Source organism: Gigantopelta aegis, chromosome 13 (genome assembly GCF_016097555.1).
Source record: "Gigantopelta aegis isolate Gae_Host chromosome 13, Gae_host_genome, whole genome shotgun sequence".
Taxonomy (NCBI): Eukaryota; Metazoa; Mollusca; class Gastropoda; order Neomphalida; family Peltospiridae; genus Gigantopelta; species Gigantopelta aegis.
In genome coordinates, this window is record NC_054711.1 from 29,256,053 (window position 1) to 29,273,824 (window position 17,772).

Sequence of the window (17,772 nt, forward strand, 5' to 3'; positions counted from 1 at the left end):
AACATCTGTGACATTTGTCAATCTAACAAATAGAGAAAAAACAAGCACATACTTTCCATTTTTGCGTTATAATCCATGACCTCTTTGAATTTCTGATTCAGCTTTCGGCGGCCTGGGGTGAAGCCTGTGTCAAACTCAATCTGCTGTTGCCTGGCAACGAGAACTTCCTGCGTGAGCTTGCCAAACTTCATGACGTGCTGAAAATACCACATGGATTATTGAAAACATCAGCAAAGGAATGGGGGTTTTTAATGACAACCCTGTGCACTATTTTGGCAGATGTTTTGCATAGTTTAGACAATGAGAGAAGAAATCTTTTGCAAAAATATAGGCTAACAATTTTAACAAGAAATATTTACTTGCCAGTAAAAAGAATAGTAAATGCAATTGAAACACAGAAACACGGAATCGTGCCAAATGAGCAGCCTGATCATCAAATCAACAAACAAATGTTCATGACAGCTGAATACTAATTTTTACTTTCTATACTTGTTTAGTTTTATAAAAGAAAGTTTGTTTTGTTTAACAATACTACTAGAGCACATTGATGAATTAATCATTCGCTATTGGATGTCAAACATTTGGTAATTCTGACTTGTAGTCATCAATGGAAACCTGCTACATTTTTCCTAATGTAGCAAGGGATCTTTTATATGTACCATCCCACAGACAGGATAGCACATACTACGGCCTTTGATATACCAATCGTGGTGCACTGGTTGGAAGGAGAAAAAACTCAATCAATTGAATGGATCCACCGAGGTGATTAGATCTTGCGATGCAAGCATCACAGGTGAGCGGTCATCCGACTGACCTAAATCCTACCCCTCGTAAGAGTTATCTTCATCTCTGATGAAGAAACAGTTTGAACCACACACAGGTGTAACATTTATAAAAACGCAAATCATCAAACTCACAAAAGTTTCGTCAAACTCCTCTGCCTTTGGATTGATGCACAGAATCATCCGCACTTTACCCTCGCCGTCGAAGAAGTTCTTGAAGAGATGCGTCACCTTGGAGTCTCTGTACGGGACCATCTGTCATAAATCATTAATAACATGTAAATATTAAAACATCTAGCATCTGTTGTAAATAATTGATGACACGTAAATATTAAAACATCTAGCATCTGTCATAAATAATTGATAACATGTAAATATTAAAACATCTAGCATCTGTCGTAAATCATTCCTAACATGTAAATATTAAAACATCTAGCATCTGTCGTAAATCATTCCTAACATGTAAATATTAAAATATCTAGCATCTGTCATAAATCATTCCTAACATGTAAATATTAAAACATCTAGCATCTGTCATAAATAATTGATAACATGTAAATATTAAAACATCTAGCATCTGTCATAAATAATTGATAACATGTAAATATTAAAACATCTAGCATCTGTCATAAATCATTCCTAACATGTAAATATTAAAATATCTAGCATCTGTCATAAATCATTCCTAACATGTAAATATTAAAATATCTAGCATCTGTCGTAAATCATTCCTAACATGTAAATATTAAAATATCTAGCATCTGTCGTAAATCATTCCTAACATGTAAATATTAAAATATCTAGCATCTGTCGTAAATCATTCCTAACATGTAAATATTAAAACATCTAGCATCTGTCGTAAATAATTGATAACATGTAAATATTAAAACATCTAGCATCTGTCGTAAATCATTCCTAACATGTAAATATTAAAACATCTAGCATCTGTCGTAAATCATTCCTAACATGTAAATATTAACACCCTGCAGAAATATATATACAAAACACATTAAAAAACAACATGTAACCAGAAATCTGAGAGTTCTGCTAAAGCAATACATGTCCCCTACCACTGTACCAGTTCAAGTGCGGACCCATGATTTGAACTTGAACCGGTTTGAAAGACAAACTTGATCTATAACAGTATATGATAAAGCTATACACAAAATATCAGCTCAATATCTTGAAGCATTACAGAGGAAAAAAAGGTCCGGAAAAGTAATTTTTGTATCCCCTAAGTTCAAGGGCCATAATTCTGTGAAAAATTTATAAATTGCCATGAAAGTCGTAGTTGATCTGTAACAGTACATGTATGATAGTTATATACAAAATTTCAGCTCCATATCTCAAGGGATTGTGAAAAAATATATGTGGGACAGACAGAAGGAAGGAAGGAAATGGTTTATTTAACGACGCACTCAACACATTTTATTTACAGTTATATGGCATCGGACAATATGATCAAGGACCACACAGATATTGAGGGAGGAAACCCGCTGTCGCCACTCCATGGGCTACTCTTTTCGATTAGCAGCAAGGGATCTTTTATATGCACCATCCCATAGACAGGATAGCACATACCACGGCCGTTGATGTACCAGTCGTGGTGCACTGGCTGGAGTGAGAAATAGCCCAATGGGCCCACTGACGGGGATCGATCCCACACCGACCCCGCGCTTTACCACTGGGCTACGTCCTGGCCCCAGACAGGAGACGAAATCTATAGTCCTATCAGATTGGACCAGTTGGGGACTAATAATATGTAATGGAACTGTTATGGGAATAATAACATGCAATGAAACTGTTACGGTTCACCAGAGTTAAAGCTGGACACTAAACCACATTAGTCATATGGCACTAGAAAGCGCATTTGGCTGAGACCAAGAATGCATAAAACTTGTATCATTTTCTCTTTTCATTAACACGTAACCTGACATCTCAACATGTAGAAAACATCTGATCAAACCTTATTTGTGTTGTTCTTCTGGTTGTCTCGAAGCATTTCAATACACGACCGCAAAACCATCAATGTCTGGTTAATATTTCCTGAAACATAAAGATAATTTTAAAAATCAATCTGCAGTTTTCACTCTTGTAGTTTAGCCTTATTCCAGGCTTTCAAGCAAGATTTTGTGAAAAATAAGGGCTTTTTTTAGGGCAAAATTCTTAAAAAAATAAGGGCTATTTTTAGGAATTTTTAGGAATTGTTTGACAAAAATAAAGACTGAAATTCAATAATCAATATAAAAGAAAAACATTCTGTACTCACCTCCAGGGAGAACATAAATACAAAAGCTAATTACCAACTCAGAAGATCATGCCAATGGTCATCAACAGCGATATTCAGCATATCAATACAACCAGATTAAAGAAATCTGATATGGTGCAAATCCATGCTGAATATGATGCTGATAACCACCAAGATGTCTTCTGAGAAATACATTAATTCAACATATTCATTATCTGAAAGTATACTAAGGCTAGATTTAATTAATTCCAACACTTATTTTATGTTGCATTTATCTTCTTTTTTTTAGGATTTTGAAGCTTTAATAAGGAATATTAGGGCTGCTGTCAAAAAATAAGGAAAATTAGGAAACTAAGGGCCCGCTTGCAAGCCTGTTATTCAGCAAGAAAATAGTGCGTAGTTTTATTTGCCATAAAAAGTGACAAACACGTCCACAAAACATGCAATGCATTTTGAGGCTGATTTCATAAATATGATGAATCAAAAAATAATATTCATAAAAAAGTATTTCATTGGCTGTCAAAAAAACCAACCCAAATATATATCTATATCTACAAAGCATTTTCTACAGCAAATACTGCTAATTTATTAATTTTATTTCTGGTGTTTTGTCATGCAGTGCTCCCCCACCCCCACCCACACATCCACCCAACAAATTGCATCTAAGTATTTTATACAAGATGTAGAGAAATATGGAAACCCAGGGGATTTGATACCAAATTTAATTCACTTCTAGAGTACTTACACCTGTTGTAAAGTATAGAGATGTAATGTGGGATATGATGTCAGTAAGTACTGTGGGTTAACGTGGATGGTTAACTTCCCGATACTGTGGATGAGGGTTCTGGTTGCAGTCAGTAATGGCTGTTACTATTTGGGTTCACTCACTTCTTTCCGTCAGTATATTATGAAATTAGAGATAAAGCTAAAAGGTCGATGGTTACTCACCGGCCTCTTTGAGTCGGTCTCCCTGGTTCTGTGTTCTCTTCGTACGCTCACTGCCCGCCAGGTCGACCAGCGACAACTGACTCACAACTATCTTATTAGAGTCCTGCAAGAGAACACACAACAGAATATGTAAAAAAAAGTTAACGTTTCAAAGGTGGGTTCGCGAGGCACCATAATTTTTTTATTTCATAAAATACTTCATATACACATCCTCCTCATAAAATATACATGGCTTTACTCTTTTTGACTAAGCAATAATACCTTTTTTTTTTATAACGATCAAATGTAAATAACTTTATCCACATTGTTAACCCTGCATTGATCAAGAAAATTGTGAACACTGACTTACATGTATAATCTACACCCTGTCAATCAAGAGAATTGTCACTTACATATAACCTACATATATCATAACTGTGAAGGAAGGACAGTTTTATTGTGGTCATATGACTAACCTGTAGAGCCTCCTCTCCACACAGATCGTGAACACACTATGACCAACCTGTAGAGCCTCCTCTCAACACGGATCGTGAACACATTATGACTAACCTGTAGAGCCTCCTCTCCACACGGATCGTGAACACGCTATGACTAACCTGTAGAGCCTCCTCTTCACACGGATCGTGAACACGCTATGACTAACCTGTAGAGCCTCCTCTCCACACGGATCGTGAACACGTTATGACTAACCTGTAGAGCCTCCTCTCCACACGGATCGTGAACACATGACTAACCTGTAGAGCCTCCTCTCCACACGGATCGTGAACACGCTATGACTAACCTGTAGAGCCTCCTCTCCACACGGATCGTGAACACGCTATGACTAACCTGTAGAGCCTCCTCTCCACACGGATCGTGAACACGCTATGACTAACCTGTAGAGCCTCCTCTCCACACGGATCGTGAACACGCTATGACTAACCTGTAGAGCCTCCTCTCCACACGGATCGTGAACACATGACTAACCTGTAGAGCCTCCTCTCCACACGGATCGTGAACACGCTATGACTAACCTGTAGAGCCTCCTCTCAACACGGATCGTGAACACATTATGATTAACCTGTAGAGCCTCCTCTCCACATGGATCGTGAACACATGACTAACCTGTAGAGCCTCCTCTCCACAAGGATTGTGAAAACGTTATGACTAACCTGTAGAGCCTCCTCTCCACGAGGATCGAGTGGGGCCTGTGCCACACGGATCGTGAACACGCTATGACTCCGACTCGACTCGGCATTCAAAGTGGTGTGAGCCACTTTCCTTCTCTTCTGTCCTGAACAAACAAAGAAGTAATATTTTCTTCATTAGTTTAGCCAACTAAACCCTATATTTGATTAATCTTCTGTTAATGTATCTCTACTAGTTGGACTTCTGGGGTTTTTTTTTAGTGTGCAGAGCATCCACATTAACCACCAGTTATAAATCAAAGACATTTCCTTGTTTAGAATACCAGTGTCTGTATATTCAATTTATGTTTTTTGGTTGTCAAAATAGTTGTATTTGTCCAAATTAGATTTTACTTCCCAATAATTTCACATATAATTTTTATAATATTTTTAAAATACAAAATAGTTTCGTTGCAGATGCTACAAACATCAAAAATCAGAAAAACACTTGAATATACAGACACTGATGTTCTAAACAAGAAAATGTATTCAACATTAAATCTGAGTCGTCCCATTAGTTGGAAACATCTTAATAGCAGCAAACACAGGAATCTCCTTAAATAACCAAGCTAATAATAATCAAATGAAGCACACATGTAATAACAAGTGTAATGGCATAATTTTGTGAAACGACATCATAACATGACATTGTTTTTCCCCCCAAGTCCTAGTTAAGACTTTGCATGTGAAATATGAGGCATTTCGTCGGCTTCTTTTAGTTGTGGTTGAAACATTTTGAGACAGTCCTGTTATTCATAAAAAAATAACAATAACAATATGAATAAAGAAATTATTACTCGTGCGTGTGTGTGTGTGTTTATCGTACTGATTTTACGAAACAAGTGTCAGAATTTATGTATTACCCTCACTCTCATCCGGGCAATACACAAATCCTGACAATCGTTTCGTAAAACCAGTACGACACACAAGCTCGTATAATAATCTCTATTTACTTCACTTTGCCGTAAACAATTGTGGTGTCAAATTTAAAGGCTAGAAAGACAGGCGACACCTTTGTAGAAGACCTCAAATGCGTCGTCAGGACACTTGACTTCCACCTCCACGCAGTTGTGAACGTACATGTTATCCGTGCCATCTTTACGGAGAATTTTAGACTGGGGAGGCCTGGAATGGAAAACATTCTTTTGTACATAAAATTACCAACTAAAATACTAACTTTATACATTGTTTAAATCGGTTCTATGGTTTGATATGAACAGTTTGTTTTTCTTGCATGTGTTCGTGCAAAATGATTTCCACATAAGCAAGAAATTGCTCGTCATCACTCCTATATTTTGCCAAAAATTATTGCGAATTTGATACCGAGCAATTGCTCTCCTATATAAAATTTAAGGACAGCAATTTATAAGGGATGTGTAGTATTATCAATATACTGATATATTATGATTCAAAGTGTAAATAATACATATTATGATACACCCTACCTGTACCGACAGAAAGAAATGTTTGGGCATGGCGTTGAGATGGGGTAATCGTAATCGATTACATTGCTAATGTAATCGTAATCAGCGATTACTTTCATAATTACTCATGATTTACTAAACTAGATCTCTTTAGCATGTTCAAGCTTAATTCCATGGGCAGTCATCCTCATACTATCACAGATACAACCACAAATAATGTAACTGATTAACCTTCTGAGTATTGTAGGCGAGATATCTCGCCCGACGTCACACTGTATACTGTATACAGTGCATTCCCCAATTCATATTTCCCGCCGTTTTGCACACGACACTCATAATAATATAATAAAAGAAAAAAGATTTTTTTTCAAAATGGTGGCTTTTGTTTTGATTTTTTCAACTGAAAATACTTTGAAATTTTGAGTTCAAAAAGTGGTTTTCGGCAAGTATTTTCGCTTGACAACAACAGCGGCACGTCGTGGTCATTTTCAGGGATCGATAGCTGATTGTGACAGCTAATTTGATAATAAATTTAATCGTTTTACCAACAACGAAAATCACCAAATATTGCAATATGAATCGTAGTTCGGGTTTTAAAAAAATTCTCGTGAGAAAACCACTGTTATCGGGAATAATGGACATAAATATTGGACAGCCGGCCACAAATGCCTGTAAGTAAATGCAACTTATTCTATTTTTTGCCTAATTTTAATCACCATTAGCTGATCTAAAAATACCATATTTGATCGGAAATAAGCCCAGGGGGCCAAGACAACTCATTGTGAGCTTAGCATGGGGTGGGCTTATTCCCAGACAAGGGGCCAGTTTTGTTGAATTTTTTTTTAATAATAATAATTAAAATAAATAACAATACTTAAATGAACTAGGAAGAAAACAAAAAACGTTCAGTAGCACATCTATTAATTAGTGTTCCATTTGTTATTAATAAATAATAATTGTTTATTAATTAAATTGTGGGTTTTTCACTAGTATCTAATTATCAAAAACACACCTTCTATGTTACAATTACTTACCAGTGCTGTTTATTTACATCCAAAACAACAGCAATTAACAACAAACTCAATAGCGTATACACACGTTTCTGACACAGGCAGCCAGCTTACACTACAAAGAATTGTCAATCTAAGGTCATTGTTCTTAGCCAATCAGAATAAGGTATTTGCTTAATTAGCATTAACTGCGGACCCAGTGTAAAACCCACGGAAATAATACTTACCGATTCATATATGAACTTTATTTCATGTATTTATACAACATTTAAGTGACTATATGTGAGTAAAAAATTATAAACTTGTACCCACTCAACGTGGTTTTTGTTAAAAATTAATCCAGTAGTCTGAAGGTTAGGGAAACACCTGGTTGAAAGTAGTCCATCAAGATAAATCTTTGTTTATTTTCCCTTAAAATAGTTTAAAATATAAACACTTCTAATAAAAATTCCCGAAAGCCGACTTTAATGGATTTTGGACATGTTGTTCTATGAAACGCGGCGCTCCTTATGATTCCAAGATAAACACACCCAGACCAAGATACTTGTAATTTTCACCGATACATTTGGATTCTTATGACACAAAGCAAACTAATCAGTCATTTTTAAAGTGTCAAGAATTAAATGCAATGAGCAACTTGTGCACATAATACATGTATATCAGTTTAATTATTTATTTACTTGTTTGTTCTTTTTTTCATTCTTTCCTTATTTCTTCATTTATAGACTTTAAAAAAAAAAAAATCATTTATTTTAACTTGTGGATCATATTAAAAAGTATACCTTCTACAAACAACACATTTTGGTTATGGTTATGGTTACCTTTATCTATTCGTCAATAATCCAAATTTAAGAATAAAAGTCAAAGTAAAGTTTGTTTTATTTAACGACGCCACTAGAGCACATTGATTTTTTATCTTATTATCGGCTATTGGACGTCAAACATATGGTCATTCTGACAGTTTTTTTTTTATAGGAAACCCGCTGTCGCCACATAGGCTACTCTTTTACGACAGGCAGCAAGGGATCTTTTATTTGCACTTTCCACAGGCAGGCTAGCATAAACCATGGCCGTTGTTGAACCAGTTATGGATCACTGGTCGGTGCAAGTGGTTTACACCTACCCATTGAGCCTTGCGGAACACTCACTCAGGGTTTGGAGTCGGTATCTGGATTAAAAATCCCATGCCTTGACTGGGATCCGAACCCAGTACCTACCAGCCTGTAGACCGATGGCCTAACTAAGACGCCACTGAGGCTGGTAAATTTAAGAATAATAAATCTGGTTTTGGAAACTGATTCCCTCCCTGCAGTATACATACGTTCATATTTATTTTGAAATCATTCAATAAATAATCCAAAATTTATCAATTATGTCTTTCAATTAATGAAATCGGTATGGCTGTGAAATAAAGTGAATAATTTCATGTTGGTAAAAAAGGTTCACTATTTGTGCATCTTTGTGGAAATGTAATCATGATTACTGGACAATGTATTCGCAATCGTAATCCATTACTTTCTTCAGTAATTGTAATCGAGTACTTTATCAAGTAATTGCCTTATCTCTGGTATAGCGCTATCTAACTGAATGCATCCACAGTCAACAGGGGGTATGGGGTCCTCTCCCAAAAAGAAAATGGGTTAAGTTTAGGGTTAGGTTTAAGAAAATCATGCAGTAATGATAAGAGTAATTAATTTGGTCAAACTGTGTCAAATGTTTTGGGTATGGCACCACACTTGTTTTACCCTCTGGCAGAAACCCCGACCGATACTCTCAGTAATTTCTGTCTTTCAATTTTCTTTGTCAGTCAGAAAACCCGATGCTTTTTAAAACTTTATAGGTGCGATAAAAAGGAAGGTTATGACATTATTAAATAATCTGAAGTGATCCATATATTTTTAAACAATGAACTTCCAACATGTATCATGTACATGTATTTTATTTATTTTGTCCGAAACCTTCCTTAAAATCAGTCAATAAAACTTTAAATACTATACTATGAAACAGGTCACCACACAGCGGGAACCAAATTCACACTACAAAATTTCACATTATACTTATCCCTACAGTTTATTCCTCACTATCGATCTTCAAACCATAAATACTATGGCTTAAATTATACAATGAAGGATACAATGTTTTGATGCCTCGATATTTGCTAGTCATTGTAGGACACCTAACCTTCAGACTACTGGATTAATTTTTAACAAAAAAACATGTTGAGTGGGTACAAGTTTATAATTTTTACTCACATATATTCACTTAAATGTTTTATAAATACATAAAATAAAGTTCATATATGAATCGGTAAGTATTATTTTTGTGTGTTTTTTTAATTTTTATGATTTTTAGATCAGTTAATGGTGATTAAAATTAGGCAAAAAATCTAAAAAGTTGTGTTTACTTACGGACATTTGTGGCCAGATGTCCAGTATTAATGTCCATTATTCCCGATAACAGTGGTTTTCTGACCAGAGTTTTTTTTTAAACCCTAACTACGGTTCATATTGCAATATTTCCATTGTGGTAAAACGATCAAATTTATAATCAAATTAGCTGTCACAATCAGCTATAGATCCCTAAAAATGACCGCGACGTGCTGCTGCCATTGTTGTCAAGCGAAAATACTTGCCAAAAATTTTCAAGTTATTTTAAATTGAAAAAAATCAAAATAAAAGCCACCATTTTGAAAAAAAATCTTTTTGTCTTTTAGTTTATTTCCATTTCCAGTGGGAAATATGAATTGGGAAATACACTGTATGTAGTATACAGTATGTCGACTGACGTGACGTCGGGCGAGATATCTTGCCTGAAGTAGTCAGAAGGTTAAGGCTCTGAAAGGCCACTAGAATCTATTCCATGACCATTATCTAACATACAGTGTTCGAGATTAAACATTTAGGCCAGTATCCCAGTTGGATACTAACATTTCAAAATCTGGTATCCCACCTGAGAATTTAGTATTATATGGCATCCCGGTGGGATACTGGGTTCTTGAAGTCTGGTATCCAACATTAAATTCTGGTATCCCCGGGATATCAGGATACCGTTAATCTCGAACACTGACATATATAGTAGAAATCACTGGGGACCATTATTCTAGTTCACTCCCCCCCCCCCCCCCCCCCCCCCCCAGTAATTCTGAGCAGATGTCACACAAATTTAAAATTCTAATTGTTAGGCTACTTCGCCCATATCTTTTCCGGATGTCCCAATAGTTGAGAGGATCAGTAATTTTTCTAGGGGACTAGTCCAGTGGAAACAGTTGGTTTCTTTCTTCTACCCCAGCATGTAACTCACTTGTAGCCGGTAATTGTGTCGAAGGGGAGTTCCTCCAGCAAATCGTAGACGACATTGTTATAGATCTCGATGTACGACACAAACACGGCGTAGCAGTTGTCTTCCTCGACGTCGCCAACAGTCGACATGTCAGGAATGCGAGAAGTCTCGCCCACCACCTCGCCCCGGTCTCTGAAACAATAGATTTAAGCAATACATTACTTAATAGAACAAAATATATGCAATTCAATTACGTATCCGGACTAACTTCTAGATATTTTGGTGATAGGGATCAGGGTAACATCACCAAATTGTGAAACCGTCTTTAACACAATGTTTTGTAGAATTTGGTCATCGTAACTATTTATAACATGGTTTTCTATAATGCTTTGTGTAAATTAAGTCTTTAACAACACTTGAATATCCCACAAATCCAATCTAGTCAGTTTGTAAAAATTAAGTTGGAATTAAATTTAAAACACTGAAATTAGATTAAAAAAAAAAAAATTAATCATGTCCTATCCTATGTCCGTTATAATATGCAAAGTACTAATCTACAATGTCCAAAGTACTAACTTATTTCTGGGGGTGCCTGGTGTTTTTGGTGTCAGCGATGGCAAAATCTCACGCTGCTGTCGTTCCAGCATGGCATCCGCCTCGGTCTGTACCTCAAAGCCATTCATTCGGTCTGGCTTAAAAACCTTAAGAAGGAAGAAAAACGATTAAGGAACTGTCATTTTTTATATAAATAAGCAATTTTATACTGAACTAGTGTGGAGAATCAGCTCAAATTTCACCATCGATCATCGGTTTGCAGCAACCAATCAACTTTTAATTACACAATTGGGTAGATATATATGAACATAAGGAGGATTTGAATTATAACGACCAAGCATCATTTTTAAGGGGATGGACCCAACAAATCACTAAGTTTACATTTAATATTTATTATCGTTTTGCTTTATGTAAACAAACCCCAAAACTAACATATTTATATCAATTTCATCATCTAAACTGGAGGAACATTTATAACAATCAATTATGCATTTTCATAATTAATCATTACATTATTTTGAATTATTTTTGGTTCATTAACAATAATGCTTAACAAGACAACTTGCCCATATAAAATGATGTTATCAGATATGACATTCCCCGACGATGTAATTTTTACATTCATCGAGACATTAACAAACTCACGGTGCTGTCTGGACCACTGGGATGACATTATGTTGTAATGAACGTAACAGAAATTTAATTATTATTGCATGAAGACACCCATCGATCTGAACTAGAATTAACTCTATTATGTGCACATTAATTATTTTACATTAAATTTAAAACTAGGTATAAATGCAGGAAATATATCTATTTTCCCCATTAAAATCAGCCACAATCAAGGAAGGGTATTGTCTGCATCTGACTCAAGAATACAAAATGTAACTGGACGTGAGATTAATTTCTTGCTATTAATGTATTAAAGACACCATTACTGATATCCATGCATACATTGTAAATGTAAAGGTTGACATTGTAGCCACTAGAACACATTTTGTCCTTTTAATTTGTGGCGGCAATACTGGTAAGTTGATCTGGTTTCCTGCCTATTGACAACTACAAACGAAAAGTTCAATTTCAAAACGCTATAAGTATCCATTTATGTCATTTTGAGAAAAACATGGTCTTGCTGCAATATAATGTAGCGAATATCACACTAAGCAGTTTCACAATCTTTATTGTCGTATTGTTGAGTTGTACTAACATTAGTATAACTTCATTGCTAACTCCAAAATTTGTTCTTGCTGGGTAAAAATTAAAGGAGGGCGGCTGCACGGCACACCATTCACAAAAAAAAAGAAAAAAAAGGAAAGCTTGATTACCATATATCAGTGTTGGTGGGTCGACTGTGGAAAGACATACTCCTTATTTTGCCTCTCATTATTTGGTACAAAAAAGTTGATACGAAATACAAGCTGACTCATGTTGTCACAGTTGTCGGTGTGACATTCACAGGCAATTCCAGTTTTAATGACCCGATCAGTTTTAATATTATTGTAATAAAGATTTCAAGATATATGTAAAGCAATACAGATGTTTGTAAAGTTATCCCTTAATGTGGGATTAAAAAAAAAAATTCATTTTATTTCCATCCTCATCAAATGAATCGATCGCTTTGATATCGCCAACTGATAAAAAGTAGTTTCGTTTTTTTAAAGGTGGTATATATATATATATTATTTGGCATCCAAGATACATTATTTTAATTATAAACACTACCATGTCCGTTGTTTTTATAAGTGGTGATATCCCCACAAAAATGAAAAGTTTATAAAGAACTGCTGAATAAACAGAATGACAGAAATGACAGAAAGTAAAATTCATCAGTTACAACCATTAAATCTGCAATTGAGGACAAAATATAAGATAATAGTGAAAACAAATGACAGAATGACCGGTCTGATCACGTGACACATTTGGCGCCAAATAAGTGTTTTTTCAGTCGGAGATTGCCGAGTTGATAACAAATAAAATGTTTTCATTGCTCAAATAAAATATAACTTTTATTCTAATACACCTTTCATATAAGCCTTTTTTCCCATTGGTTAACTATCGTGATAAATCAGACGATATATGTACGCTGTCATGGGCAACCAGGATTTAAAATGACAAAATTCCGAGAACTCGTCCAATATGCTGTCACTTAGCCTCCTGTGTGGTGTTTTCATTAGCATATTAATTCTGCGTCTTCCATTGTATTTAAACGTAAATATAAATAATTTTCAACAAAATTATTAACTTCAGATGAAAAAGATGTTGTTACTATTTTGTTACTATTTTGTGCCATTCAGGGGTTTCCCTAGAGCGATAAGCCGACACGGCCCGTGCTCCCTTAGCCAGCCAAGTAAGCGACTTCATGTCTGGTAAGCGCCTTAACTGCAGGACCGTGTCGGCTTAATTTGTAACATGTATACAAAACAATGGAGCTGTGATCCGTAACGTCATTCACCACACATTATCACACTTCCATTTGGTATCTCTGCAATTCTTTAGATGTTCACTTTGAGGTCCATTGATCGCACCGTTTTAATTGTCGGCGGGCCTGTGCTGGTCACGTGGTACAGATAACTGCTTGTTGTAATAGTGTATGTATGCTTGGGAATTACGCATCAAGACAAATCAAAGAAAATACCTATTAATTGAATAAACATCTCTGAAGGTGAAATTCTTGAGTAAAAGATGTCACCATTATTTTAATTTTGTAAAGTCTTTGAACTAAACCGACACTGCTTGTCAATTTGAATACACATGCCAGTTTAGGGCCGAAAGACATGTCGACTATCCCAAGGGCTGTGTTCAGCCAGACCGAGCGAAAACAAAACGTTCGCTACACTGGTGTGTGCGCTTCACGTTAAACCAAATGGACACTACGGACACCAATCAAATAGTTCGCGAACGTTAGGAAGAACGTTCGTTGGCTGAACTGAGGAAAGCTCGGCGTAATATACGTCACGCTTCAGAGTCAGCTGACACCCACGTGTCAAGAGACATCGTTGCGGACATGAACAATACGATTACATGGAAGTAAATCTTGATGTAAATGTGTAGAAAAACAATAGTTGTTTGCATCAATGAATACCTAACTGCAGTTTCGTTATTTCCTTTGTCTTTGTTAATTTTGTAGCTATGATCGAGAGCACGCACTGAGATCGCGATCGCAGGAAATGAACATGCAGTATTTATACAAATTGCAGTTAAACGTACACTGAATTAGTTTACAATAATCATGTTTGTTAGATAATGCTAGATATGTATTTGTTAAACTGTGAGGTGACAAGCATTTAACACGACGCTGAAATCAACAGCAACAACATGGCGCAAATTATGAAATTGTTGGGGGTGGGGAATTGATGGGGTTTTTTTTTTTTTAAAGATTTAACCCCCCCCCCCCAAAAAAAAAACCCACAAAAACAACCCCAACATGATTTGATGGATTGAAGGCAAACACTTAACTGTTTTCAACCTACTACCCCACTTCTTTTGGCTTGATTTTTTTGTTATAATGATGCTATATATGTAAGCGCCTTAAAAAAATCCTGGGGAAAGGCCTGCCATTGTAACTTTTAACACTTCATTAGCAGCAATGAATGTGCACCCACCCACCCCAAGTAAGGTCCGGTCACTGATCAATCGCAGCAGTCACCAGCATGTGTCTTGTGGTCTGCTCTTCTAGTTTGTGTTCTCAAAAGGGTGCAAGCAGGTTCATCAGAAATAATTATATCACAATCTGAAGTACCTTATTTTTGTTTAGAACCTACTTTTTGTTACAAAACAAAATGATAAAGACAAGATGGAATTGACTTTTAAACACTAACTGCTTTAAAATATCACACAATTCTGAATTTTTTTTGAAAATAACACTTGCCCTTTAGTAAATGTATATAATTTATGTATTTATATAAACTTTAAGTGAAAATATGTTAGCAAGTTATAAACTTGTAGACCTACCCCAACAACATGGTTTTTGTACAAAATTAAACCAGGAGAATTCCTTGAAATAATTCAATATGAAGTTGAAACACCACTCACAAATGTAAAGTCCAATCATATCCTTATGTCTTGCAACAGAAATTAACAGCCAACAAAAATATTTATTTTAGTGTATTCTGTATTACAATAAATCATGTTTAAAAGACAGACTACAATGCTGATAAATTTGCCATTTGGTTCGCTCCTAAGTCAGTGACATCATGTGAAGAGAACAAAAAACAAAATTGTCATACTTTTACCTACTACAAGCGTTTTCACTGAATATTGTAAGTAAGGAGAATAGATAATCAATTATTTTATATTTGTGAGATTTCTTTCATAAAAACACAATAAAATGTCTTACAGATACTCCTAATAGGTGTAGTATTAAAAAAGGGATAATATCACGGTTTCGTTGTTAACTATAAGGATTTATCACAAACTTTTTGGATTTAGGGACGAGAATTCGCTAAATCCAAACTTTGTGATAAATCCGTATGGAGTATGTCTTTTCAGTGCAGACTGATCATTGTTTTTTGTTTGGCAAAAAGTGTGCATTTGGAAATAGCGCAGATAGGTGCTGGAAAATAAAGAGGGGCGCTCAAAAATAAAGGAGGGCGGGGAACGTGAAAGGAGGGCGGCAAAATGGAATAGCGGGAACACTGTTTACGAGACAGTTTTGTGACGGGGTGAGGGTTACTCACATATTTCTTGGCCTGCATACTCTTGATGCTGTTAAAGAGAACGTCCAGACACCGCGGCATGATGCCCTGGTCCTGCGGGTGACCGGTCATTGTGTATGTCTTGCCCGACGATGTGATGCCGTACGTAAACAGCAGACCTGCAACACATTTCATAGCTTCACTTTCTATACCTACTAATGCATTCTGTGTACAAATGAAACATGTATGTAAGACACAAACAATGAAAATGCATCGTATCTTCAGTTTCTACAGCTACTGATGCATTTTGTGTACAAATTAAGTTGGACATACATGTAAGACACAAACAATGAAAGCATTTCATATCTTCAATTTCCGTAGTTGCTGATACAGTTAAACAGGGTTTCTGCCAGAGGGTAAAATGGGTATGGCGCCCATACCCAAATTTTTATTTTTTTAAGTTAACATTTTGACAAAATTAATGACTCTTATCATTATTGTATGATTTTCTTACGCCTAACCCTAAATGTAACCCATTTTCTTTGTGGAGGAGGCCCCCCATAGCCCCTGTTAACTCTGGTTGCATTCAATAACATAGTGCCATACCCAAAAATTTCTTTCTGGCAGAGTTGAGTTTGTGGTACAAATTAACCTGGATATGCATGTAAGACACAACAATAAATCTACCGAATATGCTCAGATCAACATTTCACAATTTGAATGCAAAAATAATGAAACTGGTGACAAAATAAAAACGTCAATACGACATCTAAAGTTAATTTCCTCACGTTTTATTATTGAAGAATTGACCGCAATTATTTTTTGGTTCATGAAAGTATGAACCGAAAAAACGATGTAATGTAGCGGTTCATACAAAAGTGTGCACATTGTTTTTTCGGTTCATACTTGCATGAACCAAAAAATAATTGCGGTCAAATCTTATAATTAAATTTATATGCACACTTTAACAATACATTTAACTGAATTTATTTTGTTTAGCTTTAAATACGTCTGTAGTAGTGTTTGTGTAAACGTCATTGAGACGTATGTTGCATAAGAATGCAAACGTTCATTCACTATTATTTGAATCAGGTGATTTACTGTCATTTTGATAAGCGACGCCATTTCATCTAGCTGATTCCTACATGATTTCTTTGGCCACTGACTGAGTCTCATGTCATGATTAGCGAAGAGGTTTTGTTTTTTATTTTATTTTTTAAAACAATGCATATAGATCTACGTCTACTCTGCTATAGCATTTTCCATTAATTTATCATATACATTTTTTAATGTAGTGCGAGTCAGTGTGTGTGTGTGTGTGTGTGTGGTGGGGGGTATTTTTTTTTTTTTTTTAACAGACCTACAAGCCTGGAACATGATGAATTTCATCTGTCCAGGTATAAGGAAGGATTGACATTGTAATCTGCATGGCTAGCTTCTTTTAAGTGAATGGTATTTTTATTTCATTGACCGAAACTAAAATATTGTTCTGTCCAAAATAAATGTTTTCTCACAGTATATGTTTGGATATTGATAAATGTATTTACTTTACAATCTGAAAAATTTGAAGTCGGACGAGTGAAAAAACCCAAGAGCAAGTGAAAGTAGTGTTTTCTTAAGTGTGAACACTGTAATTATGCCATATAGTAATGCTGTTCTATGATAACGAAGTAAAATATACACAAAACTGTAAAATCCTATTGTGAACATGATCATGATGGAAGGA

General features: G+C 35.5%; 1 protein-coding gene across 1 annotated transcript in view; it reads right to left on the reverse strand.

Annotated features, from left to right (window-relative positions):
* LOC121387248 (kinesin-like protein KIF23) overlaps positions 1-17,772 on the reverse strand; it is a 45,144-nt gene that overhangs the window by 16,132 nt on the left and 11,240 nt on the right. The window contains exons 6-14 of the mRNA XM_041518273.1: positions 16,089-16,225; positions 11,434-11,558; positions 10,879-11,049; positions 6,157-6,269; positions 5,130-5,251; positions 3,979-4,081; positions 2,749-2,828; positions 918-1,037; positions 53-197 (exon numbers count right to left, since the gene is read on the reverse strand). Of these exons, the coding sequence (XP_041374207.1) occupies positions 53-197; positions 918-1,037; positions 2,749-2,828; positions 3,979-4,081; positions 5,130-5,251; positions 6,157-6,269; positions 10,879-11,049; positions 11,434-11,558; positions 16,089-16,225 (1,116 nt within the window). The remainder of the gene's footprint in view (positions 1-52; positions 198-917; positions 1,038-2,748; positions 2,829-3,978; positions 4,082-5,129; positions 5,252-6,156; positions 6,270-10,878; positions 11,050-11,433; positions 11,559-16,088; positions 16,226-17,772) is intronic.